This window comes from Pan troglodytes, chromosome 12 (genome assembly GCF_028858775.2).
Source record: "Pan troglodytes isolate AG18354 chromosome 12, NHGRI_mPanTro3-v2.0_pri, whole genome shotgun sequence".
Lineage (NCBI taxonomy): Eukaryota > Metazoa > Chordata > Mammalia > Primates > Hominidae > Pan > Pan troglodytes.
The window spans coordinates 25,311,755-25,338,103 of NC_072410.2; the positions used below are offsets into that span (position 1 = coordinate 25,311,755).

The following is a 26,349-nucleotide window of genomic DNA, read 5'->3' on the forward strand; positions in this document are numbered from 1 at the left end:
TTGTGTTAGCAGTCATGAAAACAACGTGCATCTTCTTGTACATTTTCATCAGAGCTCCTGGGTGACCAGTTGCCTTGTCACTGAGCAGTAATATTTGGAAAGAAATCTTTTTTCTGAGCATTAGGTCTCAACAGTGGATTTTAAATATTCAGTAAACCATGTTATAAATAGATGTGCTGTTATCTAGGCCTTGTCCATTTATAGAGCACAGGTAGAATAGATTTAGCACAGTTCTTAAGGTCTCTAGAATTTTCAGAATGGCAGATGAGCACTGGCTTCAACTTAAAGTCACCAGCTGTGTTAGTCCCTAATAAGAGAGAGTCAGCCTGTCCTTTGAAGCTTTGAAGCCAGGCACTGACTTCTCTTTAGATGGTATCTTCCAACAGAAGGCTGCTTGATCTACATGGAAAATTTGTTGTTTAGTGTGGCCACGTTCATCAATGATCTTAGCTAGATCTTCTGGATAACTTGCTGCAACTTGTACATCAGCATTTAATGCTTCACCTTGCACTTTTATGTGATGGAGCTGGCTTCTTTTCTTAAACCTCATGAATCGATCCCTTTTAGCTTTCAGCTATTCTGCAGCTTCCTCCGCTCTCTCAGCCTTCACAGAATTAAAGAGAGTCAGGGCCTTGCTCTGGATTAGACTTCGGCTTAAGAGAATGGTATGGCAAGGCCAGGCGTGGTGGCTCACGCCTGTAGTCCCAGCACTTTGGGAGGCTGAGGCAGGTGGATCACCTAAGGTCAGGAGTTCGAAACCAACCTGGCCAACGTGGTGAAACCCCGTCTCTACTAAAAATACAAAAATTGGGTGTGGTGGTGTGCACCTATAATCTCAGTTACTCAGGAGGCTGAGGCACAAGAATCGCTTGAACCTGGAAGGCAGAGATTGCCGTGAGCCAAGACCACGCCATTGCACTCCAGCCTGGGCATCAAGCGAAACTCCATCTCAAAAAAAAAAAGAGAATGCCGTGGCTGCTTAGCTCTTCCATCCAGACCACTAAAGCTTTATCCCTATCAGCAATAAGGCTGTTTTCCTTCTTTACCACATGTGTGTTCACTGGAATAGCATTTTTAACTTCCTTCAACAACTTTTCCTTTGCATTCACAGCTTGGCTGTTTGGCACTAAAGGCCTAGCTTTGAGCCTCTCTTGGCTTTGAGCATGTCTTCCTCACTAACCTTATTTCCAGATTTTGGTTTAAAGTGAGAGATGTGCAACTATTCCTTTTACTCCAACACTTACAGGCCATTGTAGGGCTACTAATTGGCCTAATTGTAATATTATTGTATCTTAGGAATAGGGAAGCTTGAGGAGAGGAAGGGAGTTGGGAGAACAGCGGTTGGTGGAGCAATGAGAACACACATAACATTTTTCGATTTAAGCTTGCCATCTTATGTGGGCATAATTTGTGGTGCCCTAAAACAATTTCAGTAGCAACATCAAAGATCACAGATCACCATGCAGATATAATAATAATGAAAAATTTGGAAATATTGCAAGATTGCCAAAATGTGACACAGAGATACAAAGTGAGTACGTGGTGTTGGAAAAATGGCACTGATAGACTTGCTTGATGCGTGGTTGCTACAAACCTTTAATTTGTCAAACAAAAAACTGCAGTACCTGCGAAGTGCAGTAAAGCAAAGCACAATAAAATGAGATATGCTGTATGTTTTGAAGATACACCCAACAGGATTTCCTGATGTGGGGTTTGAGAGAAAGAGAAGAGTCAAAATTGACTCTAGAATTTTGTCCTGAGCAACTAGAAGGACAGAGTTGGAGTCAGCTGAATTGAAGAAGGCAGAGGGTAGAACAGGTTTCAGAGGTACAATCAGTAGTTCAATTTGGACATGTTAGATTTCAGGTATCTCCTAGATATCCAAGAGGAGGTGGCAAGTAGGCAGTTAGTATTCGAGTTTGGTATATGAGAACTCGACTAGAAATAGAAATTTAGGAGTCACTAGTGTAGATCTGAAGCCATGGATCTGGATGAGATCACCAAGGAAGGAAAAAGCCCAGGGACTGAGCTATGGTACAGTGCTGACTTGGGAAAATTACGGTTTCTTAGTGGTATTACTAGAAACTCAGATCTCCTATCCATCATCTACATACTAGATGTCCAGTTCTGATAGTGGCAGAAAACTGCACTAAAAATTAAACATTCCATGGTGATTTTTCTAACTCTTTGGATTTTAGATGGGCCTTAAAAGGGTATTGTTTGGATATAGACATTTTTAAATCAAATTAAGTTCTCATAAAAACTTTAAAGGAAACCGGTTTTCCTCTGGATACATTTTCAGTAATAAACATAGGCCTTATGAATCTCTTCATTGACACTAGAACTGTTCTTGGGTAGGAATACCATAATTCTAAAACTTTCACCTTGTTTTAGAGAACATTTTAGATTTTTTTTAGGTGGATACACATTATTTATTGTACTGATTTTGCTACTGTTTTTTTTCTTTCAACTTTTATTTTAAGTCCAGGGATACATGTGCAGGATGTGCAGGTTCGTTACATAGGTAAATGTTTTTTTCACATCTTTTATATCAGAAATTGAGACCCATGTTACAGTCAAGGGCACCTTACAGTCATGGTCAGCCTGGATTAAGGGTGTGTTTTTCCAGAGAGGATGGCACTGGTGGTCTCAACACTACCAAGGAAACATTAAATTGTCTGCTTGAGGTTTTTTTAGACCACTGGTATGTATTCAGACCACACACCTCTATGAGTACTGATATATAGCGCAAATTCTAAGAGTAAGTTAGTTTTTCTCCCTTCCTGCGGTGCCCAGAATGACTCACATAAGTTTTCTTCACTGCCCCTTTCTGTGGGTCAGGTTTGTACTTGTCATCCTCACTCCTTGTTTTATCTGAAGATCTGTTAGGTCTGCATTTTTGAACATTCTCTTTTTTTTCTTTTTCTCATTCTTGGTATGGTATAAAACATCTGTATTACAAGCACTGGCATCTTAGATGGGAAAATGATATTGTCATGTTTTGTTTTGTTTTGTTTTGTTTTGTTTTGTTTTGTTTTCTTCATACTGCCGGAGAGTCCTCTCTATGTCTCTCAGTGTCAGTTCTGTGAATCCTTATATTGTCAGAGGGAGTTAGGAAAGTGATAAAAGGGTGACCAGTCATATGATTCTGTAGAATTAAATTCACAACAATAAAAAGTGTGGGTGGACTGCCTGAACTCAGTGATATTATCTACTTCGTTTCAAGATTTTGTTGTTTTAAAGTTAATTTGGCTTTAATCTTGCCCACCAAGAGTTAAACCTGAACATTCAATTATTTGTTCTTGCCCCAGGGGAACATGAACACTGAGACCCTTATAAAAAAAGGTCCAGGCTAAAATATGCTTGAGTGAATCCGCAACCCTTGTGGATTCACCCAAAACAGTAAAAAAAAAAAAGAGAGAGAGAGATATACACACACAGACACACACACATATATACATACACACACTGATATATTTAATATATATTTTATATGTATTTGTTTTTAAATTACAGTATACTTGCAGTGAAATTCACCCTTTTAGTGTATAGTTCTGAGTTTTGACAAACCCATAAGGTCATATAATCAACAATTTGGTCAACTCAAACCACTGAGTGTAGCCTATTCCAGAAGACTGTATTAATGGAACCATGTAGCATATAGCATTTTTAGTCTGGCTTCTTTCTTTTAGCATAATGCATTTCATATTGGTTGGTGTAGTAGGCTGTATCAGTTCTTTGTACCACTTTATTATTATGGAATAGTATTTCATTGGCTGGCGGTGTCACTGTGTGGTTTATTCATTCACTAGTTGAAGACTTTTGGGGTGTTTCCAGTTTGGAGTTATTATAAATAAACTCACTGTAAATATTTACCTACAGATTTTAACAGTTTTTTATAACAACTGTTCCAGTTTGTATTCCCATGAGAAACATGAGAGTTTTGGTTGCTCCACATCCTTATTAGCACTCTGTATTGTGAGGTTTGGGTTTTTTGTGATGCGAGTCACTCAGCTAGGTGTACAGTGTTAGGCCATTTTTATTTTAATTTGCATTCTCCAGTGAAAATTGATTTTGAGCATCTTTTTATTTGCCACCCATATGTTTTCTTTGGTGAAGTGTCTGTTCAGTTCTTTGCCTATTTTTTAAGTTGAGTTGTTTGTTTTCTCATTGAGTTCGTGAGAGTTCCTTATGTGTTCAGGATACAAGTCTTTCTTGAGATATGTGATTTGCAAGTCTTTTCTTCCAGTTTGTGTCATACCTTTTCATTCTTTTTATATAATATTTGAAAGAGCAGAAGTTTATAATTTTCATGGTGTCCAGTTTATCAAATTGTTCTTTTACGGATCATGCTTTGGGAGTTGTAGCTAGGAAATCTTTGCCTAATCCAAAGTCACAAAGATTTTCTCCTTTTTTTTTCCTAGAAGTACAGCTGGCCCTGTGTATCCATGAGCTTCTCATCCATGGATTCAGTCAACTGCAGGTCAAAACTATTTGAGAAAAAAAAAAATAGTGCTTCTGTACTGAACAAGACTTTTCTTGTCTGTACATGTTCAAACAAATAATACAGTATAAACTACTTACATAGCATTTACATTGTATTAAGTATTACAAGTAATGTAGAGATTATTTAAAGTATCCCCAGGAGATACGTGCATAGCCAGGAGGATAGGCATAGGTTATATGCAAATGCTACATTGTTTTTTAGCAGCGACTTCAGCAACCACAGATGTTGGTATCTGCATGAAGTCCTGGAGCCAATCCCACAGATACTGAGGGACAACCATAATAGTTTTAGATTTTATATTTAGATCTACAGTCCATTTTTAGCTACTGTTTGTTTATGGTATAAGATATGGATTGAGGATTGTTTTGTTTTGCGTGTGGATATTCATTGGTTCCTGGACTGTTGGTTGAAAACAACTATTCTTTTTCATTGAAATCCCACTGTACTTTTGTTGAAAGTCAGTTGACCTTGTATGTGTGAGTCTGGTTTTGGACTCTTCACTATGTTCTAATACGTATCTAATAGACTCTGAAATACCTGTCCTTTCACCAGCCCATACTGTTTTGATAACTGTGGCTTTATATTAATTCTTAGAATTAGATACTATGAATCCTCCAATTTTGATTTTCTCTTTCAGAATTGCTTTGGCTTTCCTTATTTCCTTTCTTTATCATCTAAATTTTAGAATCAGCGTGTCAGTTTCTTTAAAAAAAATACTGCTGAGTTTTTTTTATAATGTTCTTTTGAATTAACTTTAAAGATGTACAGAAAAGTAATACTCTCCATATATTCCTCACTCTAACATTCTTCTCATGTTAACATCTTATATAATCATAGTACAATTTTCAAACCAGGAAACTAGCATTAGTACGATACCATTAACTAAAGAACTTATATGAATTTCATCAGTTTTTCTATCAGTGTACTGCTTTTTCTGTTTTAGGATCCTATTTCATATTGCATTTAGTTGTTACTTCTCCTTAGACTGAATTTTGGTTCCACTTGCATTAGATATATAAATCCATTTCAGGAGAACTAACATCTAATATTGAGTCTTCTAACCCATGAACACAATATTTTCATTAATTTGTCTTCTTCAGTTACTTTCAGTAGTGTTTTATAGTTTTCAGCTTACAGAACTTGTATGTTATTAGATTTATACCTCAGTATTTCTTTGTGTGTGTGCTATCCTAAATAGTACGTTTTTAAAAATTAGAATTCCACTTGTTCATTGCTAGTATATGGAGATACAATTGATCATTATATGTTGACCTTGATTCCCATGACTTTGTTAAACTCTTTTAGGAGGATTTTTATAGATATTTTTAGGGATTTTTCTGTGTAGAAAGCCATGTTATCTGAATAAAAACAGATTTTTCTTCTGTACTAATGTGTAGTGCCTTTTATCTCTTTTTCGTGCTTCTTTGCACTTTATTTTTGAGACCGAATCTCACTCTGTCACCAGGCTGGAGTGCAGTGGCGCAATCTCTGCTCACTGCAACCTCTGTCTCCCGGGTTCAAGCGACTCTCCTGCCTCGGCCCCCTTCCGAGTAGCTGGGACTACAGGCACGTGCCACCACACCCAACTAATTTTTGTGTTTTTAGTAGAGGTGGGGTTTCACCATGTTGGCCAGGATGGTCTCAATCTGTTGACCTTGTGATCCGCCCACCTCGGCCTCCCAAATTGCTGGGATTACAGGCGTGAGCCACCGCGCCGGCCCTCTTTGCACGTCCAATACAGTGTTAGATAGCTGTCATAAGAGAGGGCATCCTTGCCTTGTTTTAAATTTTGGAGGAAAAGCATTCACTCATTCACCATTAAATGCTGTGGTAGCTCCTAGGGCAGGAGTGTCCAATCTTTGCTTCCCTGGGGCACATTGGAAGAAGAAGAATTGTCTTGGGCCACACATAAAATACACTAATGATAGCTTTAAAATAAAAAGGCACCAAAAAACTTAATGTTTTAAGAAAGTTTACAAATTTGTGTTGGGCCCAATTCAAGCTATCCTGGGCTGCATGCAGCCCATGGGCTGCAGGATGGACAAGCTTCTTTAGGGTTTTTGTAGGTGTTCTTTATAATATTGAGGGAGTTCTCTTCTATTGACTTAGTTTACTGAGATTTTAAATCATGACTTGATATTCAATTTTGTCAAATTATATGCTGCTGTTGAGATGATCTTGTGCTTTTTCTTTAGTCCGTTAAGTAAATTACATTGATTTGATTTTTGAATGTTGAACTAGAATTGCATTTCTAGGTTAAAAACTACTTGGTCATGATGTGTTGCCCGTTTTATATCTTGCCTCGATTCAGTTTGCCGTACTTTGTAGAAAGTTGTGTTTCTATGTTTACGAAGGATATTGGCTTATACTTTTCAAGTCTTTATGTGGTCCTGATTCAGGGTAATGCTGAATTAGGAATGTTCTCTCCTGTATGTCGGAAAGTTTATGTAACGTAGGTATTATTTCTTTCTTAAATGGTTGATAGAGAATTCTTTTCCACGAGTGAAATTATTTAAGCTGGGGCTTTTCTTTGTGGGAAGATTTTAAACCACAAATTAAATTTTAACTGTGTGCACGACTATTTCAGTTTGAGTGAGCTTTGGCAGATTGTGTCAGATCTAGCCGACTGTCAAAGAATGTGTCCATTTCTCCTAGCTGTTAAATTTGTGGGCATGGAGTTGCTTGTAATACTCCTTTATCATTCTTTTTGTGTGTAAAGTGTATGCAATGATGTCCACATTTTAGTTCCTTATATTTTTGACTTCTCCCTTTTTATCACAGTCACTCTCTGTAGAGTTTTATCCATTTTATGGACTTTTTGAGGCACCAGCTTCGGTTTTATTGATTTTTTTTTTTTTTTTTTGCTACTTTCTGTTTTCTATTTCATTAATTTTTACTCTTTATTTTCCTTCCTTTTGCTTACTCTGGGTTTAATTTATTCTTTTTCTAGTGTCTCAAAACAGAAATGTAGATTATTGATGTGAAACATTTCTGTTCAAAATAAGCATGTAATGCTATAAATTTTCTTCCAAGTATTGCTTTACCTGCAGCCTACAGGTTTTAATATTGTGCTTTCATTTCCAATCAATTCAAAATATTTTATAATTTCTCTTGTTACTACTCATTTCACCCGTGGCTTATTTTAGAAGTATGTTGTTGAATTTCAGACTTTTTGAGGGTTTGCCGGGTATCTTTCTGTTGCTAATTTCTGGCTCAGGTGTGAATAGCACCAGTGTCTACAGCTTCCAGGGCTTTTGTGCTCCCGTGCAAGTTCACACAGTCAGCCTCTAGCAATGTGTAAACATGTTAGCTGCATTTCTAGCTGACACTCCTGTATGATAGCCTCATCTTCTTCCCTTCTCTGCCATGGGTGAGCCAGTATTCCCATTCTATCTGTCCTTGGAGGTGCTTGTCTTTTCTACAATTTCAGGCTAGTTGATAATCTCACTCTGTGATGGGTTCAAGAAAAGTTGTGAATTATTGTAATTATTCTTTTGTTGCACTACATTACCGTAATATAATGCAACAAAAGAATAATTACAATAATTCACAACTTGTAAGTTATTCTTTTGTTGGTGGTAATGTAGGAGACATACTCTCTCTAGCTTTCTTCAGACTAAGGTGAAGCCAGAGTCTTACTACCATGTATTTTGAGCTATCATTTAGGTAGCATTTTAGAGTTCTAGCCATAGAGGCAGAATGAGAGAGGTTGATGGCTTTACATATTAAAATGCATTTTAAGGCTTTGTTTCAGGGCAGAACCACAATTTCAGTCTCTTGAACATGGGAGTAGCCCTATTGTTTTGTGGTAATAACATTTTATTTTACTAACTATAGTGACATTCTTAATCTGCAGAAAGTAACAGGAGTGAGTTCCTGCACATACATTCACCCCTGCCTTCTTTCCTATTTAAGTTGCTGGGACATTTTGTTCCTTGTGTGGATGGAAGGCAGATTTCATAAGGTTGAGGCCTGGGCTTATTCTTTGGACTAAAACAAGTCACTGCTTAGTAGTACAGCAGTATATCTATATGAAAAGCTCAGCCTCAGTGCAACTCCTATCTGATTGTCTCATCGTGGAACAGCCTGTAATTAGGTACTTCATGCCAGCCTAGTGATTGTTAAATGAACAGAATCCAGGAAACCATCTGTTGTACAAGGCTGTGGCTGGTAATTGACAAAGATATGTGACTGTAGACATTCAATATGGAAGACATCTTTTTAATTATTTTCCATTGCTAACTTAAAGCTTAAACTTTTAAAGGAAAAACTAGTTTATGGAAATGATTCTAAGATACTTGTTTAAGGAACTTGAGCTGTATAATTTTTTTTCTTGTTACAAATTTAACTTTATTTTCTGTTTCAGAAAATTCTTCCAGGAGGAAATACATCATTTGATGTAGTTTTTCTTGCAAGAGTAGTAGGAAATGTAGAAAATACTTTATTTATTAATACGTCTAATCATGGGGTATTTACTTACCAGGTAAGAACCAGAATTAAAACTTATTTTATAAAATATAATCATTACCTCTGCCTTATCATATGACAGCCTTTTAAGAACTCAGGAACTCAAAGGATAATAGAAAATGTAGGAGTTTAGACTTAGAGCATTTTTATACTTACAGTGAATATCTCTATTCAATATCTCTATTCGAATCAGACTGAACAGGTGATTTTAAAGCAACAGCTAAAGTGTTAATTTAAGATTGACAAAAGAATAGTGAAAAAATATTTTCATACTGACTTATAAAATTTTAATTTTTACTTTTACACACTTATGAAGCATACTTGATAATAGTGTCAAGATTAAAACATTCATGTCTACTTTCCTTTAGTGTAGGTATTTTTTGATAAACTTATTTTTACATAGAATTTTGGTTTAGGTCATTAAAGAAAGTTAATGTATATAGGAGTAATATAGTAAATCTTTTTGTATATCAGCCATTCTGTTTGTGAATCAAGATTTTTATATGTCAGGACTAAGGCTGGGTATGGTAGCTCACACCTGTAATCCCAGCACTTTGGGAGGCCAAGGTGGGAGGATCACTTGAAGCCAGGAGTTCGAGACCAGCCTGGGCAACAAAGCAAGACCTCATCTCTACAAAAAACATTTTTATAAATTAACTGGGCACAGTGGTGAGCACTTGTAGTCTCAGCTACTCGGGAGGCTGAAGTGGGAGGATCACTTGAGCCCAAGAGTTCAAGGCCACAGTGAACTATGATTACACCACTGTACTCCACCTTGGGTGACAGATCAAGACCACATCTCTAAATGAAGAAAAACAAAGATTCTTAACAATAATTGCTCATATTTGTCCAGCAGTGTACTATACATGCCCTTCTACCTATGTTATAGGTACAGTTATTCTTGAAGTTTTAAAAGGTTAAATAATTTGCCCAAGTCATGCTATTAGTAAGTTGTTGAGGGGGACTCAAACTCATGTCTTTGTAAGTATAAAGACCATAATCTTTACCACTGTGCTGTGCTGCCAATGGAACTTGAGTGTTAGCTCTGACACATTACTTTACAGTTCCTGTGCTTTTTTTTTTTTTTTAAACATTTCCTCCCCAGTACCCATTAACTCTGACATATCATATAAAATAAGGGCCAGTCAGAGTCAGTGTTCCCTTTCAGTAAGGACTGTGTCTTCTGCTTATGTATGGTGAGTAAATCTTTAGCGGTTGCTTAGTAGGCATTCAGTACACTGTTGATGGTTGGTTCAGTAATTTTGAAGTGCTAGACAGATCTTACCCATTTAGCATGTACTTGTTGAGTAAATGAAAAGACTATCATAAAAATGAAGGTCATTGCCCCACGATGGCATCCCACAACAGACCTAGGTGATGGCAGCCAATCTGGACTATTGAGGGTCATGATCAAGTTGTTCTCAAGGTGACCCCAATGGCCAGCTGTCTTCTTTCTTTACCTCTTCACATCTAGTCTTTCACCAAATATATCTCCAGTCTGTTTACTTCCCTCCTCCTCACTACCACTGCTGTCTTCCAGGCCACTCTCACTGGATTACACGTTAGCTGTCTGAATGCCCTCCACTCTCCCCCAACACTGTCTGTTACTCACTCTCTGGCAGAGGGATTTTTTTTTTTAAATCTTTTTATTGGTATCCAGTCTGTCTCCAATACTACGATGTAAGTTTCATGAGACCCAGCACATTATCTGTTTTTTTACTGTTGAATTGTTCACTATTGTATATGTGCCTAGCACCTCATAGACACTTAATAAATAGCAATATATTAATAATATCATTTGAATTACTGGTTTACCCTGCTTAGTCAACCTAGGGCCATCCCATGTGGGAATGACCTGGGGCTGGGCTTGGTATTTGAGAGGTTATCTGGGCCGTAGATCCATCTTCTGATGGTTGGGGTCAGGAAATCTTTTGACTCCCTATTTTCTTCTTTTGTCTATTGCATGGCTTCTTGAAGGACTGTTATTCAGTTTCTAATATATTAAAGAAATCATTCTAAATTCACATACATAGTCAATCAAATATGTAGCCAAATCATGTACAGAAACAACATTTGTGGGGTTTTTTTTTAAATAAAGGGATTGTTAATTTTTTATACATAAATTAGATTTGCCAGTCTCCCTAGATCAGTTATAACTAAAAATATTAATTATAAAAGCAACTAAAATTGCATTTTTTTCCTCCACTGAAACAGGTATTTGGTGTTGGAGTTCCAAATCCATATCGATTGAGGCCATTCCTTGGGGCCAGAGTCCCTGTGAATAGCAGTTTCTCACCTATAATAAACATCCACAATCCTCACAGTGAGCCTTTGCAGGTGAGTTTATGATGGTAATTTTGAATAAGCTTCATTTTGGTGGGAATTAATGCTTAGCATGAAATCTCAGTTTGTTACAGTTTCCAAGACTATTTAAAATAATAGGGTTTTATAGTGTATTGAGAGGGGTATTACTTTTAGTACAGCTTGCTGCAGTCTGATTTTTGGAATACAGCAGTCTGGATTTTGAATTTTTTGAATCATTTTTAAAACGACTGTGTCTTCTCTGGTGTTATAGTTTAGGCAGCTCTGCGTTTAAAGAAGAGTTTTTAGCTACACAAGGCTGCTTTTTTTCTTGCCTGTAAACACTTTCTGGCCCAATATCCATGTTTTTTAAAACAGTTCAAGTTTATTTCTGGAAATAATAAATTTTTGGTGATGGCAACTTAGAAATTAAAATTCAGGGAAAGGGTAATATAGAATTATGATTAAAAGCAAACTTGTTTTTTATTTTAAAAATTCAACTTATCTTACCTAATCTTCTAGCAGTAATTGTTTTCAAGTGTGAAATTCCTCCTCACTAGCTCCTTGTCTCTTTCACAGTGGAAGTGGCTAGTGTCATTCCTTCAGAGATTTTCTGAAATCTCTACCTTACATCCTAGGGACTTAGCTGTGTGACATGTGCAGCCTCTGTGGCTTCTAGTTGTGTTGTCTGTGTTAAAAGTAGATGTGAATGCTTTCTAGAATAGTCCAGGGTGCCAGAGTTCTTTCGGACCAACACTGCAGGACTTAGAGCAGCTTGAAAATGACAGGTGGAGGAAAAATACTATATTTTGTGGTAAGTATAGGGCTTTGGCAACTAAAATGGCTGTTGTCCCAGACCACCCTGGTATAACTGTTCATAAACAATGGAAGAGGAAATGAGGATGAACCAGGGAAATGTTCAGAGCCTGAATAGTGAAATGCTTAGAAATGATAAGTGAAAGCAGCACGAAAGAAATCTCTCCCCAACACTTGGCAACAACTGGGTGAAGATAGCCCCAGTTTTAATTTTTGTAGCTGGATATCTTCATCACAGAAGAACCTTATGTCCTGCTTTTCAGGTGGGAAGTATTCCCTCTTATCCTCACCATCCTTCTGTTGTTTACGTCCTTTTGATATTTTGGGTAATGGTGTAGTTTCCCTGTTCTGGCTGTTATTACAAATCTATGTAGAAACTTCAGAAATTCTTGCTGCTTTCTTTCCTGTTTTTACAAAAGACAGGGTCTCACTCTGTCACTCAAACTGGAGTGCAGTGGCACGGTCATGGTTCACTGCAGCCTTGAACTCCTGGCCTCAAGCAATCCTCCTGCCTTAGCTTCCCAAAGTGCCGAGATGACAGGCATGTGCCACTGTGCCTGGCCTCTTACTCCGTTAGACCCGGCTGCATGAGTTGCCCCACTGTGCCGTAGAAGGGCTGTTAACAGAGTGCCCCAAGGGTGCTGCCTCATTGTGGTGGCCAGACCACAAGGATGGAGCTTGCAGGACTCAGCAGATGTTGGTCAGTCTACAATTGCCAGAGTCGCCTTACAGTCTGTACCTTTTCTCTTCAGCCTTTGGAGTTACCAAGCCCAGCACAGTGATCACTTCGAATTCAATTCATCTAGTCTTTTTCCAGTTAAAACATTTTAATTCAAGATTTACACAAGAAAGCAAATGGAACACCAAAGTTACTCTCTTAGAACCAAATATAGATTGTTTACCTGGGAAGACACTCTTACCCTTGTAGTCCAGTGTTACTGTGTGTCACTAGTCTTGTCAATATTACAGTAAGAAAAGATTGTAAAGCGAGAAAATGTATATCGTTTGTTGATTATACAACATAAACACATGAGTATGTTCTCCTCAGGAAAAAAATGTTAACAATTCAAACATGAATGAAGCAAAAACGTCCCTTTGAACTTCCTACTTCCCAGTCCAGCTGTCCAGCAGAACTTTCTCTGATGATGGAATAGTTCCTTTCCTGCTTTGTCCAAAACAGTAGCCGCTAGCTACGTGTGACTGTTGAGCTCTTTAATTCAGCTAGGGTGGCCAAAATGTTATTTCAACTAATTTAAATGTAAATAACCACATGTAGCTGATAGCTATTGCATAGACAGCACAGTTGCAGTCCAAGCCCTTCCTCGTGGACACCACTTTTGCCACCGTGTATGTATCATTCTAGACCTTTCTCTTGTGCATGCATGTATGTGGGCACAGAAACATTTATTGTGGGAATTTGTTTACACATAATATATTCTGTACATAATGTTTGGCTTCCTTTTTTTCCTAAACTATACTAAATTAGAACAAATAGCACTGGACTAAAAATAAAGAATGTGTCAGGTTCCTAGTTTTAGTGTAATTATTTGTTTGACTTTGTAATTTAGACTTTTTCTGTCTCTATTTCTTTATTCATTTTCTCTGTTATCAGTAGGCGACTTTTTAATCTTCTGGGGTTTTTTTTGGTTGGTTGGTTGGTTGGTTGGTTTTCCAGACACCAGGCTGGAGTGCAGTGGTGCCATCTTGGCTTACTGCAGTCTTGACCTCCCAGGCTCAACCAATCCTTTTACCTCAGTCTCCTGAGTAGTTGGGACTACAGGTGCACGCCACCACACCTGGCTAATGTTTTTTATTTTTTTGTAGAGACAGACTCTCACTATGTTGCCTAGGCTGGCCTACAACTCCTGGGCTCAAGTGATCCCCGCTACCTTGGCCTCCCAAAGTGCCGGGATTACAGGCATGAGCCACTGAGTCTGGTCTAATCTTGTTTTCAAGCATTGTTATGCTTGTTTGCTTGATACTTGGAAAGATTGATGAAATAATGTGTGATGTTTTCTGGTTTTCCAGAAAAAGTTCTATAGTCATCCTATCATTTAAGGTGCTATTATTATTAACACAATAAGCACTATAGATGAGCACTGTAACAAATCTGCAGGCAAGTAATAATACACAAAGAAAATCTATAGCTTATCAGTCTTTGGTAAATGCATTACTTTTACAGCAGCAACCCCCCGGCCCCTGCCAGAAAAATAAACAAAAAAAAAACCTTTAAGGGTCCAGGCACAGTGGCTCATGCCTGTAATCCCAGCACTTTGGGAGGCCGAGGTGGGTGGATGATGAGGTCAGGAGTTCAAGACCAGCCTGACAAACATGGTGAAACCCCATCTCTGCGAAAAATACAAAAATTAGCTGGGCGTGGAGGCATGTGCCTGTAATCCCAGCTACTCAGGAGGCTGAGGCAGGAGAATCACTTGAACCCAGGAGGCAGAGGTTGCAGTGAGCCGAGATTGCACCACTGCACTCCAGCCTGAGCGACAGGGCGAGACTCCGTCTCAAAAAAAAACCTTTAAGCTTAAGAATTGCCATTTTTCTTGCTTTATCCTTTTTTATTCACTCCTGGAGGACTTCTTGTGATGAAACAAGTGAACGTTTTCCACCCATTCTCATACTTCACCCCAAATTTAATTGAATTAAATATATTTTTTCTTTTTAAGAGCTAGGGTTAGCTTATCTTTAAAGGAAGGTCTCCTGCCTTGTGACCCATTTTGTGTATATATATTTACCCAAAAGAAAGGAAAGCAGATGACCACACCAAGACTTGTATTCAGTATCCACAGCAGCTTTCTCTTTAATGGCCAGACATTGGAAACAACTCAAATGTCCCATTAATGTGTGGATTGAAAAACTGCAGTATAGTCATCAAATAGAAGTGAACTATTAATGCATAAACAAAGTGGTAGACCTCAAAATAATTGCATTGAGCAAAAGAAGCCAGACACAAGAGTATATGTTGTATTATTCCATTTAGATAAAACTCTAGAAAATATGAGGTAGTCTGAGGTGATAGAGAGCAGATCAGTGGTTGCCTAGAAATAGGAAGGGACAGAGAAGGATGGATGGATTGCACAAGGCATGAGGAAGCTTTTGGGGATAACGGATATATTTAATATCTTAATTACAGTGATGGTTTTATGCCCGAACACATAGGTCAGGATTCATCAGGTTGTATACTTTAAATATGTATTATTTATTTTACATAAATAACTCAATAAAGCTGTTTAAAAAAAGTAAGCTTAGGCATAAGCCACAGAAATATTTTTGCTACCAGTAGAAACCACATATTTTCATGTTCCATTAGAGTTATTTTGTATATATCTCAAATATTTTTACTCTTCACCATTTCACAATTATGGTAGTTATTTGATCCACTGCTGGCTCTTGTTATAAATGTATGGATAAAGAAGCACTTTGTGTTACTGTAAGAAATACAAAATTTATGTTTCCAAAACTTGGTAATTTTTGTAAATGATTCCCTTTGGAAAAAAGACAAATAAGTATCCTGTTACTTTCTAAAATCTGGTCTCTGGAACAACTATGGTACTTACACTGTTTCTAAGTTAAATTTTCAAAGTTACCTTATTTTAATTAAAAATACAACTATTGCTTACACATACAGAGCACTGAATTTAGTGATATTATACATATCCTACGTTTATATCTTTAAATGTTTTGTGATAAACAGGATGTCAGAATTATTTCTGTGTAATAGCAAGTCACCTGCTTTGAGAATATGACTTTGAACGTAGCCATCATGTGCTCTTTTGCCCCAGGTTGTAGAAATGTACTCTAGTGGAGGAGACCTTCACCTAGAACTCCCAACGGGTCAACAAGGAGGTACCAGAAAACTGTGGGTGAGTTGTAACCTAGTTTTCTCTTGTGTGTGCTCCCATGAAACCGATTATTCTTAAATTAGAAAATATTTAACTCCTTAATAGGCTTAACAAATATGGATGACTTCTCTTTAATCATTGTCTTAATGTTAATTTATGTCAAGTATATATGAAAATCGGAGGAGGAAAGAATATAAGTAGTAATTTTTGGAAAGGGCAGTGAGTAAAATTGGTGGGAGTTCTACCCCACTACATGGAAAGAAAGTAACTTCAGCTATTCTTCCTCAGAATTGTATGGGTAAAGTTGCCTCTGAGTCTGATAATTTATGATGTGCTTTACACATAAAAAAATGTAAATGATTAAAAAAATGTAGGAAGCATTCATTATGTTTTTGTTTTGTTTTTGAAGGTAAGTAATTGAATGTTCAGATTCACCATTGGTAAAGGAGATGGCATTTGCAGAGAGAACCTAGTCAAGTGCCTGCGATAACTTAGAAAAATTTTAATTCTTGAAGGTGATCTATGTTCACCTTCAATATTGTTGAATATTTAACAATATTAACCAAATTAAAGAATATGTAAGAGAACCTTATTTATAAAGATTCTTGCCATTTGTGGGTTTAAAAAATGTTTACCATGCTTTAATTCAAGAGGGAGAAGGCAATTGTGGTCAATTCAGTTCCATATCCAGCTCACTCAGATCACTGCTCATCTGTAATGGAGGAACACAAATTTTACAACCAGGAATAAGGTTTGAGGATCAGAGTTTCTTTATTAACTGCTGTTACACACACACAGCCTCTTGATTCTGTCTTCGGACCAGTCTTGACCACAGAAGAGATGTGGAGATTATGTTTTTAGAATGTTAATATGAACATCTAGAAACAAATTTATCAGCCAGTTATTTGGTTAATTCCCAGAATATAGAAACACAACCAGCAAAAAGAAATATGCAATGGACAGTTCATTTATATCCTTTCACAAAAATGTTTCACCTTGAAATTATGGTGTTTGAGGGAAAAATCATCTATAAAACAATCCTTCAGAGGATTAAATTCAGACTATTAAATCTGTATATATTATTCTAGACAGAACTAAGAACTTCCTGTGAAACATAATTGGTATCTAATAAATAAACCTAAGAGAATTCAGATTTTTAAATAGTCAAGAGTGATAATGATAACAGAGAATAGCATGTTTTTATAGTCCTAGTGGCTGCAAAAAAAGATATGGTAGTTCTTATTCCTACAAACCTAGACTGAGAAAAAAGCCAATGGGCTGTGACCTCACCTCCAGCCTATTTCGGTGTATAGGTGAAAACCCCAGAGACCAAGTCAACTCCCTAGAGCTGGGGAGTGGATGGTCCATCCCTCCAATCTTAGGAGGGTCCCAATCACCTGTTTTCTACTTTGGGACTAAAAAAGAGAGTAGGGATAAGTGAAGGCCACTAAGCTGTAGAACACAAGAATCTCCTAAAATATGCTGAAAGGTTTGTGCAGAGAAGAAATTCAAGCAGTCCCAGGGAGCCATATTGTTCTGAAACCAGGAAAGAGATTACTCCTCAAAATTTTTTTTCCAGTAAGTCTTCCTTTTAGTATATAAATGTTCTCTCATTACGGGACTGAAAATGTATACTGTCTTACATGAATGCAGTTGGTAAACTGTGGATTTACTTGAGAAGCTTTGCATTGTTAAGTTTTCCATGAAAGAGCAGTGTAAGCCCTGCTGGTTATCATTTATGGAGGTTCTTGTGGACTTCTAGAAAAGTATTTACCTCTGATGGTGACATTTCTGTTGGTTAAATTTCAAGACTGAGTTATATACCCAAACACCACTAACTAGCATATTAAAAAATAACTGATTTTGTAGATTAGTTTCACCTTTTAATGGTGATTTTGTAACTGACAATTTGTTTTCAGATCATTTGACTTCTTTTGCTTTGCCTACCTTACATATCGTATTTCATCAATTCTAAACAGCACATTTTTCACATTTTAAAGTTCTCCAGAAATGGAGTGTGTTTACATATTGGTTTAATTAGCAATGCATTTTTTTAATTAATAGGTATATAGAATACTCATCTTTCAGTCAGTGTCATCCAGTTCAATAAAAAATGGTGGTTTTGCTACATTACAAAAGCTGTGCTACATTATGGTCTGTTAACTTGTCAGGAAATTCCTCCTTATGAAACCAAGGGAGTGATGAGAGCCAGTTTTTCATCTAGAGAAGCAGATAATCACACAGCCTTCATAAGAATAAAGACTAATGCTTCAGACAGCACAGAGTTTATCATTCTTCCTGTTGAGGTTGAAGTTACAACAGGTTAGTGGAAAACTGATGAAATCGAAAGTTGTTTTGTTTTCAGTATAGCTTACTCTGGCAAAGTGAAAAATAATTGTTGACTTTTCTTTTTTCCAAGCTCCTGGAATTTATTCCTCAACTGAAATGTTAGATTTTGGTACACTAAGAACACAAGGTAAAAAAATCTTTTAAAAGAGTCTTTATGGAGTTTTTTTTTTTTTTAAACCCCTGTATTCAGTGCTGAATGGCTCTACTATGTAATTCAGCTTTAAACATTATTTCTCAGTTGGTTGCATGATCTTGTACAAATCTCCTTTTCAGACTCAGCGCCTTTACAGGTTTATACCCCATTCCGCTGAGGGGTGGGTGGCATTGCTTAACAGGTTGGAAAACAAGGCCATGGGATAATTTAAGTCATCTAAATGGAAGATTGAGGCAGAAAGTAGTTTTCTAGTTTCTTAATCCAGTTGCTCATCAGTTCAGTTATGCTGAATCTTGATTTTTACTTCTAGATTTTGTTTAGATATGAGTTATTAAATTACATTTTGACAAAATGTTGAAAGTTTGTTGCAGCTGTTCAGAAAACTCAAATTCTGAAATTAAAAACAACTAAGTAAAGATTTTTACTAAGGAAAAACTAAGAGCACTTGTAATTTGGGATGTATATGGACTATATATAATAATATGTAGTTAAGATTGAAGACCACATGTTTAAAAATTAGATTTGCTGTTAGTATATTTTTACATTGTAAATTATTAATTTGCTTCATTATGTTTTGCTGGAAAGCTAAAAGATTAGTAATGTCTGAGTTCACAAAAAAATAATATTTGGGGGGCTGGGCATGATGGCTCATGCCTATAATCCCAGCACTTTGGGAGGTGGAGGCAGTCAGGGCACTTGAGGCCAGGAGTTCAAGACTAGCCTGGCCAACATGACGAGACCCCATCTCTACTAAAAAAAAAAATACAAAAGTCTGCTGGGCATGGTGGTACATGCCTGTAATCCCAGCTAGTCAGGAGGCTGAGGTAGGAGGATCACTTGAACCCAGGAGGCTGAGGTTGCAGTGATCCGAGAATGCCCCACTGTACTCCAGCCTGGGTGACAGAGCAAGATTCTGTCTCATTAAAAAAAAAAAAAAAAGTATATGTTTTGGGGTTTTCAAAAATCTGGTTTAAGAGGGAACAGTTCTTATAATACACAATGTCCTTATGAGTAAAGCAATTACCACCTAATGTTTCTTTTTATTAATCTTATTGTCATTGTATTTCACAAATTGATAGCTTCAATTTGATATCTTATAAGGTAAAGATTCTAACTTGGCTAAAAAGCACCTTTTTAAGAAATATTTCTTTTCCTCAATTTTAACAGATCTACCAAAAGTTTTAAACCTTCATTTATTAAATTCAGGAACAAAAGATGTACCAATAACAGTAAGTTTTTACTTCTTTTTTTTCCCTAATTTATATATTCTTTGTTTTTAAATGTATGACAAAGTTAAAAATAATTAAACCCTTATTCTAAAATAATTATATTTGGTGATGACCTGGTGACACTTTGGTTCTAAGTGTGATGTGAGAAACCTGTTCTGCCCCAGCCACCCGGATTTTAAGGATGAGAGGGAAATGGGCAATCTTTTCAAGGTGAGTTTGAACCAAAGTTCATGAGTTTCTTATACAGGCACAGTCATATAAAAGGCCTGTTCTGATAAATCCTAAAATCTGTGGGCCATGTGTATAGAAAAACAGGTTATAAGGATTTCATCAGATTTGGTTGTTGGAGTTAAGGTATGGGCAGGAAAGAGGAAAAAGAGTCAGATGAATTGGGAAGAAAATAAGCAAAAAAAATGTTGTAGGTAGTGGTAAAGTGCTGTTAACACTTGTCACAGGCTCCCTAACTAGCAGTTATTGAGTTACCGTAGGCAGCACATTATAAACTAAGGCCCTCTCTCCCTCACACATACATACAGAGTAAGTAACTTTTAGGCCATATGGAATTGAGGTGCCGTTAGATAGTTTTAGGAAAAAAAGGGATATCTGAGTTTTGCCTTGGCCCACAACGTCTCTCCCTGATGAGGTCCCCAAGATATATACATATGTAATCATTATATAGGAAAATAGAACATTTTTATTATAATTTGTGCTGATGCCAGAAACTTAACTTCAGTGAACTGACAAAATGAGATATAGATCATGTGGGCCTGAGATTTAAGGGACCTTTGTCCATTGATGGCCATACCCAGATTTTATCACCAGCTGGTGGAGTAGACCAAAGAGAGAAGAATATACAAACCCCAGCGAGGAAGCAAGAGATGGTCTTCCCAGGTAACCACGTTCTGATGCGCAGTGACCTTCCTCACTAGTGGGACCGGGATGCAGGCAGTGTCTTCATATCTGACCTAGCATTTCTCCTAGATGGGAAAGTGACTTTACTTAGCCCAAGCAAACCAGCCTAACTTTTTACGTACAATAAATGGACTGAAACAAGTATCTTTTTCAATAAACATATTATAGAAAAATGAAATTGGCAATTAACCCTAAGAATGTGAATGAAGAACTAGTATTCAGGTCACTTATGACATGGAATTAAATAGGCCCATGTTTGTCCTTTTTCTTATTCACTAAGGAGTTTTAGGATATATCGTAAGTGAACATTTTTGCTCTTACTGGGTCAGGCACTATGCTAGTACTGCTATGTAATAAATGTATTACTTAATACCTATATGGTGCAGTGGTCCTAGTTTTCTAGATAGGAAAGCTGAGTTAGAGCTGCTTTTTTTTTTTTTTTTTTTTTTTGGAAGTGACTTATGCAACTATAAAAAATGCAAAAATAGGCCAGGCATGGTGGCCTCACGCGTGTAATCCCAGCACTTTGGGAGGCTGAGGCTGGTGGATCACTTGAAGTCAGGAATTCAAGACCAGACTGGCCAACATGGCGAAACCCTGTCTCTACCAAAAATACAAAAATTAGCTGGGCATGGTGGCATGTGCCTGTAGTACCAGCTACTCAAGCTGAAGCAGGAGAATTGCCTGAACCTCAGAGGTGGAGGCTGCAGTGAGCCAAGATCACGCTGCTGTGCTCCAGCCTGGGCAACAGACCGAGACTGTCTCAAAAAAAAAAAAAAAAAAAAAAAGAGGTATATGAAACATGAAAGTATATTATACAGTGCCACTTAGCAATCACATCTTTATGAATATATCATTTTAATTGCATAGTCTATTTCTGTTAAAAACCTATATATCTATTAATATAATACATCTGTACCTACCTATGTGTGTATCTTTTATAATATCCAAAGCCCAAACTCTGCCAGTGTTTTGGTAGTTTTCTCTTATTCCCGCCTTCATTCACCCATTCAATAAATATTTAATGAACATCAACTGTATGCTAGCTGCTATGCTGACTGAGAATACAGCAGTGAATCAGACCACTGGGGTTCCCTACCCCATCAAGCTCACTGTTTATCAGGGCTCTCTGGAACTCTGGGAGATATTTAGATTTTATTCTAAGTGTAATGGGAAATTATTACAGGATTTTAAACGAGAGTGACATCATCTGATTTATGTGTTGTAAAAGGTCACTGTAGCTACTTTGTGGAGAGTGAACTTACAGACATGGAAGGGCAGAAAGCAAAGGAGACCACTTGGGATCTGATTTAGCAATCAGCCTGAGAAATGATGGTGGCTTAGATTTCCCACCTTACCAGCTATGGGGCAAGCCCACCTACCGTGGAAACTGAGTTTTCAGAGCTCTTCTTAAGGTTTTCCCTGTGTGTTTCAGCATTTTCTGCATAATTCACCAGGCTTAGAGACTATAGATATTTAGAAAGGTTCCTGTCTCCTTTTGTTTCACAAACATAGAATTTTCAGGATTTGCTAAGCAGTGCTAGAAGCTGGAGATTTTTTTTTTTTAATTCCCCTTCAGGGAATTCATTCTCTTTCTAAATATAGGATTACTAAAGCAAGCAATTCCAAATAGAAGTTCCTCACCTGCTAACAGACAGGATGCCCAGGTCCAAACTCTCCTAATATGTCTATAATGCAACTTTGAGAAAATGGCTTTCCTCAGCATTTACAAAACATTAGTGCTGTATAAATGATGGAGTAAGTTTGCCTGAGATGCCTTCAGAGGAATGTCTGCATGAGGTTTCCCTTGGTAATTAACAAATCGGAATCATAATATCAGCTTAACATATGCTTTAGTGAACTCATACACAAATTATTAGAAATACAATGTTAAATGCTGAAAGTGCTTTTTTCCTTATTTGCTCAAGTGCTTTTATAAGCAGTTTTAGAATGTTCCTGACCGTTGAATTTCACTTGAGGGTTACTGAGCATTAGTTGGGTCTGAATGTTGTGAGAAAAGCCTAGAACTATATTTAGAACATATGCAAGCTTGCGAACTGCCTTTCCTGGGAAACTTGCAATAGTTTTATACTTCTTGATTATCTTTGAGTTAGCAATAGTCGCTAACAGGTTGTTGTATAAATATGCTTACTACAAGGTGTTGATTGTGTATGAGTTGTCATTTAAAGCCACCAGAATGGGCCAGCTACTTAAGTGTTTTGTCTTGGGTTTGTTTGTTGGCTTTTTGTTTCCCTGGAAAATGGGTTTTAACAATTTGGGTTTGGTTTTTTTTTTTTTTTACTGATAATGAGTGAAGAATTCAGACCATTTGTATAAAACATGAGTTTTCAGTTGAATATTTCTTTGTTATTACTGCAGCGTATTTTAAGGTAGCAATACTAATGTAAAGTTTTTATCTGGTAAGGAAAATCTTAAAGTGGTGTGTTTCATATGAAAAAAATTTCATCAACTATTTTAAATTCTTACTAATAGTGACTATATTTTAACAAACATCCTTGCTTTGCTATTTCTGGCTTGGTGTTGTACAGGCTGATAACACTCAAAAAATATTGTGCTTGTTGTTGATGAACTCCCACTTCTAGCCTTTAAGCATATTGAAAAATGGTCAAGCCTTCATTGTGTGTCCAGAGTTGGTTCCTTCTGGTGGGTTCTTGGTCTCTCTGACTTGAAGAATGAAGCCATAGACCTTCGTGGTGAGTGTTACAGCTCTTAAAGGTGGTGTGGACCCAAAGAGTGAACAGCAGCAAGATTTATTAAGAGCGAAAGAACAAAGCTTCCACAGCGTGGAAGGGGACCCTAGTTGCCTCTGCTGGCTTGGGTGGCTAGCTTTTATTCCATTATTTGGCTCCCCGCAATGTCCTGCTGATTCGTCCATTTTACAGAGCACTGATTGGTCCATTTTACAGAGTGCTGATTGTTGCATTTACAATCCTTTAGCTAGACACAGTGCTGACTGGTGCATTTTTACAGAGTGCTGATTAGTACATTTACAATCCTTTAGCTAGACACAGAGTGCTGATTGGTGCGTTTTTACCGAGTGCTGATTGGTGCATTTACAATCCTTTAGCTAGATACAGAGCGCTGATGGGTGCATTTTTACAGAGTGCTGATTGTTGCATTTACAATCCTTTAGCTAGGCACAGAGCACTGATTGGTGTGTTTACAGTCCTCTAGCTAGACAGAAAAGTTCTCCAAGTCCCCACTCGACCCAGGAAATCCAGCTGGCTTCACCTCTCAATCCCCCCTCTAAATAGGACACCCCAACTGCTGTTGGGAATTGGGCAATGATCATTCTAGCTACTTGCTACTGGATAAGGGCAAAGAAGGGACCCTGCAGTGGTAGTGTCCTCCAGAGGGGAACTGTCTAGGCCAGTGGGTCGATCCAGGGGTCCTTGGTAGAAGTTGTTAGTTGAGCTTATTTGGGGTTCCATTTGTAAGACCATCTGTAGCTTGATGGCCTCGATCGTAGAGGAAACAAATTTGACAAGGAGATTAAAAATACAGGGCCCAAAGGCGAGTAATAGCAAGATGGCTGTCACAGGACCTAGAAAGGGAAGATGCCATGTCCCCCAACTCCAGAGGTTGGTATAAGAGTTGGAAAGGCATTGAAAGAGTTTGAAAGGTGTTGTCTGATTTCAGAAGCCTTTTCCTGTAAACGCTGTAGTATCCCTGACTGGTTAGTGTAAAAAAACACTCTTCTTCTAAGAAGGTGCAAAGTCCTCCTTTCTCAGCAGTGAGGAGGTCTAGGCCTCAGCAGTTTTGGAGAGTCACTGCTGCCAAAGAGTCTATTTGGGATTGTAGAGTAAGGATAGATTTCATTATTTCTTGCAAACTGTCTGAGAAATCCTTTGAGAGTTTGTGGTAGTAGGATAATGATGTAGATAAACCTGCTATTCTGGTTCCTGTAGCAGTGGCCATCTCTAACCCTATAAGTAGGGGTGTTAGTTGTATGGCCCTGTGCTGAGACACTTGAGCTTTGAGGGGCACAGACCCTATGTCTGATTTCCATAAGATTAGAAGTTAGGATAATACATGTTACACTTTTTTTTTTCATAATTGAGATTTCATTGGTTGAGGATCGTACAGACATTTCAATTTGTACACAAATCTTAACATACATAACGAAATTCTAAAAAGCCATGTATTGTAATTATTTTTTAAAGTTATTCCAGTGACTTTCCAGCTTAAAATTTGGAAGCAAATTTTCCTTAAGAGGCTATCAAGTACCAGTATCTTCACATGTTGGTCAGCTGTTACATACAGCCCACCAGTTCACAACTCAATAGCACGTACACTACATATTCAAATTTGTAATCTTTCACAGCACAGTAACAAAGTTATTAGGAAAACAGGACTACCACAACCAAAGATGTTACAGAGTGCACACAATTCTGGCAGAGAGAGCCATGATCAAAGAGTGGTTTTCTTTAGGAAACAATTCTACTAAAAAACAACATGGTAATAGAAGTAATTTAAAATGTTCAAGACATTAAATGCAGGACTGACTCCATATTGCCATTTAATATGCTTTGTATTATAGGATATAAAAACTAACCCTCCATCTATGGAATGTTAAGCTGACACCCGAGACAATCAGAGCCTCCCATAATTCAGTATCCCACACTATTTTCTGGTTGTACCAAAAAATAAACAACCAGCGAATGATTTCACCTCTTAAAAAAAAGCATTTACACTTAAAAAATGGGATGAGGTGGGATTCCTTCCTTCTTAAAAATGTTTCTAGAGCTACTAAAAAACTTGCATTTACAAAATAGTTGATAAAAATACTCCTCTGGATTGTACAAGAAGGGAGACAGGGACCACTGATAAGACATGGTATATGGTTATTAATCAGACTTGGCTTCTTTCTCTCCTGCTTCATCAGAGACTGGACTCTCCTCAGTTTTCGTTTCCCCATTTTCTGCAGGTAAATCTTCTTTAGTTTCTTGTTTAGCCACTTCGGCCTGTTTTCCCTTTGCTCCCCTTTTCCCTTTTGTTTGCACGTTTTTGTCTGAAGATTTATCCTTCGCCGCTGCCTTTTTCGGCTTCGCTTCCACTTTTGCAGGAGGTTTAGCTGACAACTGCGCCGATCTCCTCTTGGGCTCTTCCTTGGCAGCGGCTTCAGCAGAGCTGACCTTCCTCTTGGGCATCCTGGCGGCGGGGAAGGCGCGTGCCAGGTGCCTGCGGGCCGCAGCGCGCCAAGAGCCTTCACGAAACTGGGCTGCCTTGCCGCTGCCACTCCTCCCCAACACTGTTAACTTTTAGCAAACTTTTGTTGAAAACCTTGTAAGTTTGGGATTTTAAATTTTTTTTTTTTTTTTTTTTTTTTTTTTTTTTTTTGCTTATCACTTACTGAATACCCATTGTGTCTTTTTCCCTTAATTGCTTGGGAGGAACCATCTATCGTCCTGTCCTGAAGGGAGTTCCTCCTAGGTCTGGTCGGACCTTTGTGTAGTAATTAGTTAAGATTTAGATCCCCTGTTAGGAAACCTGCTGGGTTAAGGATTTTTGATAGGAAGGCTACTGGTTGTCAGTGACCTCAGTGCTTTCAGGCTATGTCCTTGTTTACTCTGACAGCAAGGTGGTATTGGAGTGTTATAGGGTTACAGAGAAGACCTTCAATTATCAATTATAGGTTTTAAATTTACCCTGGCTTTTAAAGGACTAGGGTACACTTTTTTCTTTACTACTTCCATTTCTTTTTCTTTCTCTTTGACTTCTTTTTTGTCTTTTTTTCTCTTT

General features: G+C 37.6%; 2 protein-coding genes across 17 annotated transcripts in view; one reads left to right on the plus strand and one right to left on the minus strand.

Annotated features, from left to right (window-relative positions):
- TMEM131 (transmembrane protein 131) overlaps positions 1-26,349 on the plus strand; it is a 241,376-nt gene that overhangs the window by 145,166 nt on the left and 69,861 nt on the right. For 6 of the 16 annotated variants that reach the window (XM_016949046.4, XM_016949047.4, XM_016949049.4 and 3 more), the window contains 7 exons: positions 8,874-8,990; positions 11,189-11,311; positions 15,883-15,963; positions 18,114-18,264; positions 18,362-18,418; positions 19,613-19,674; positions 19,810-19,884. In XM_016949046.4, the coding sequence (XP_016804535.2) occupies positions 8,874-8,990; positions 11,189-11,311; positions 15,883-15,963; positions 18,114-18,264; positions 18,362-18,418; positions 19,613-19,674; positions 19,810-19,884 (666 nt within the window). The remainder of the gene's footprint in view (positions 1-8,873; positions 8,991-11,188; positions 11,312-15,882; positions 15,964-18,113; positions 18,265-18,361; positions 18,419-19,612; positions 19,675-19,809; positions 19,885-26,349) is intronic. The other 10 variants (XM_515638.8, XM_009442938.5, XM_063789522.1 and 7 more) reach the window with 3 other exon arrangements.
- Positions 21,020-25,855, minus strand: LOC107973567 (non-histone chromosomal protein HMG-14-like). Its single transcript, XM_063789543.1, has one exon. It carries the CDS (start codon positions 25,755-25,757, stop codon positions 25,455-25,457), a length of 303 nt encoding a protein of 100 aa, XP_063645613.1. The 5' UTR covers positions 25,758-25,855; the 3' UTR covers positions 21,020-25,454.

Bases quoted from the DNA above. Each gene is read 5' to 3' on its own strand.
- LOC107973567 (XM_063789543.1), bottom strand. From the start codon at position 25,757: ATGCCCAAGAGGAAGGTCAGCTCTGCTGAAGCCGCTGCCAAGGAAGAG.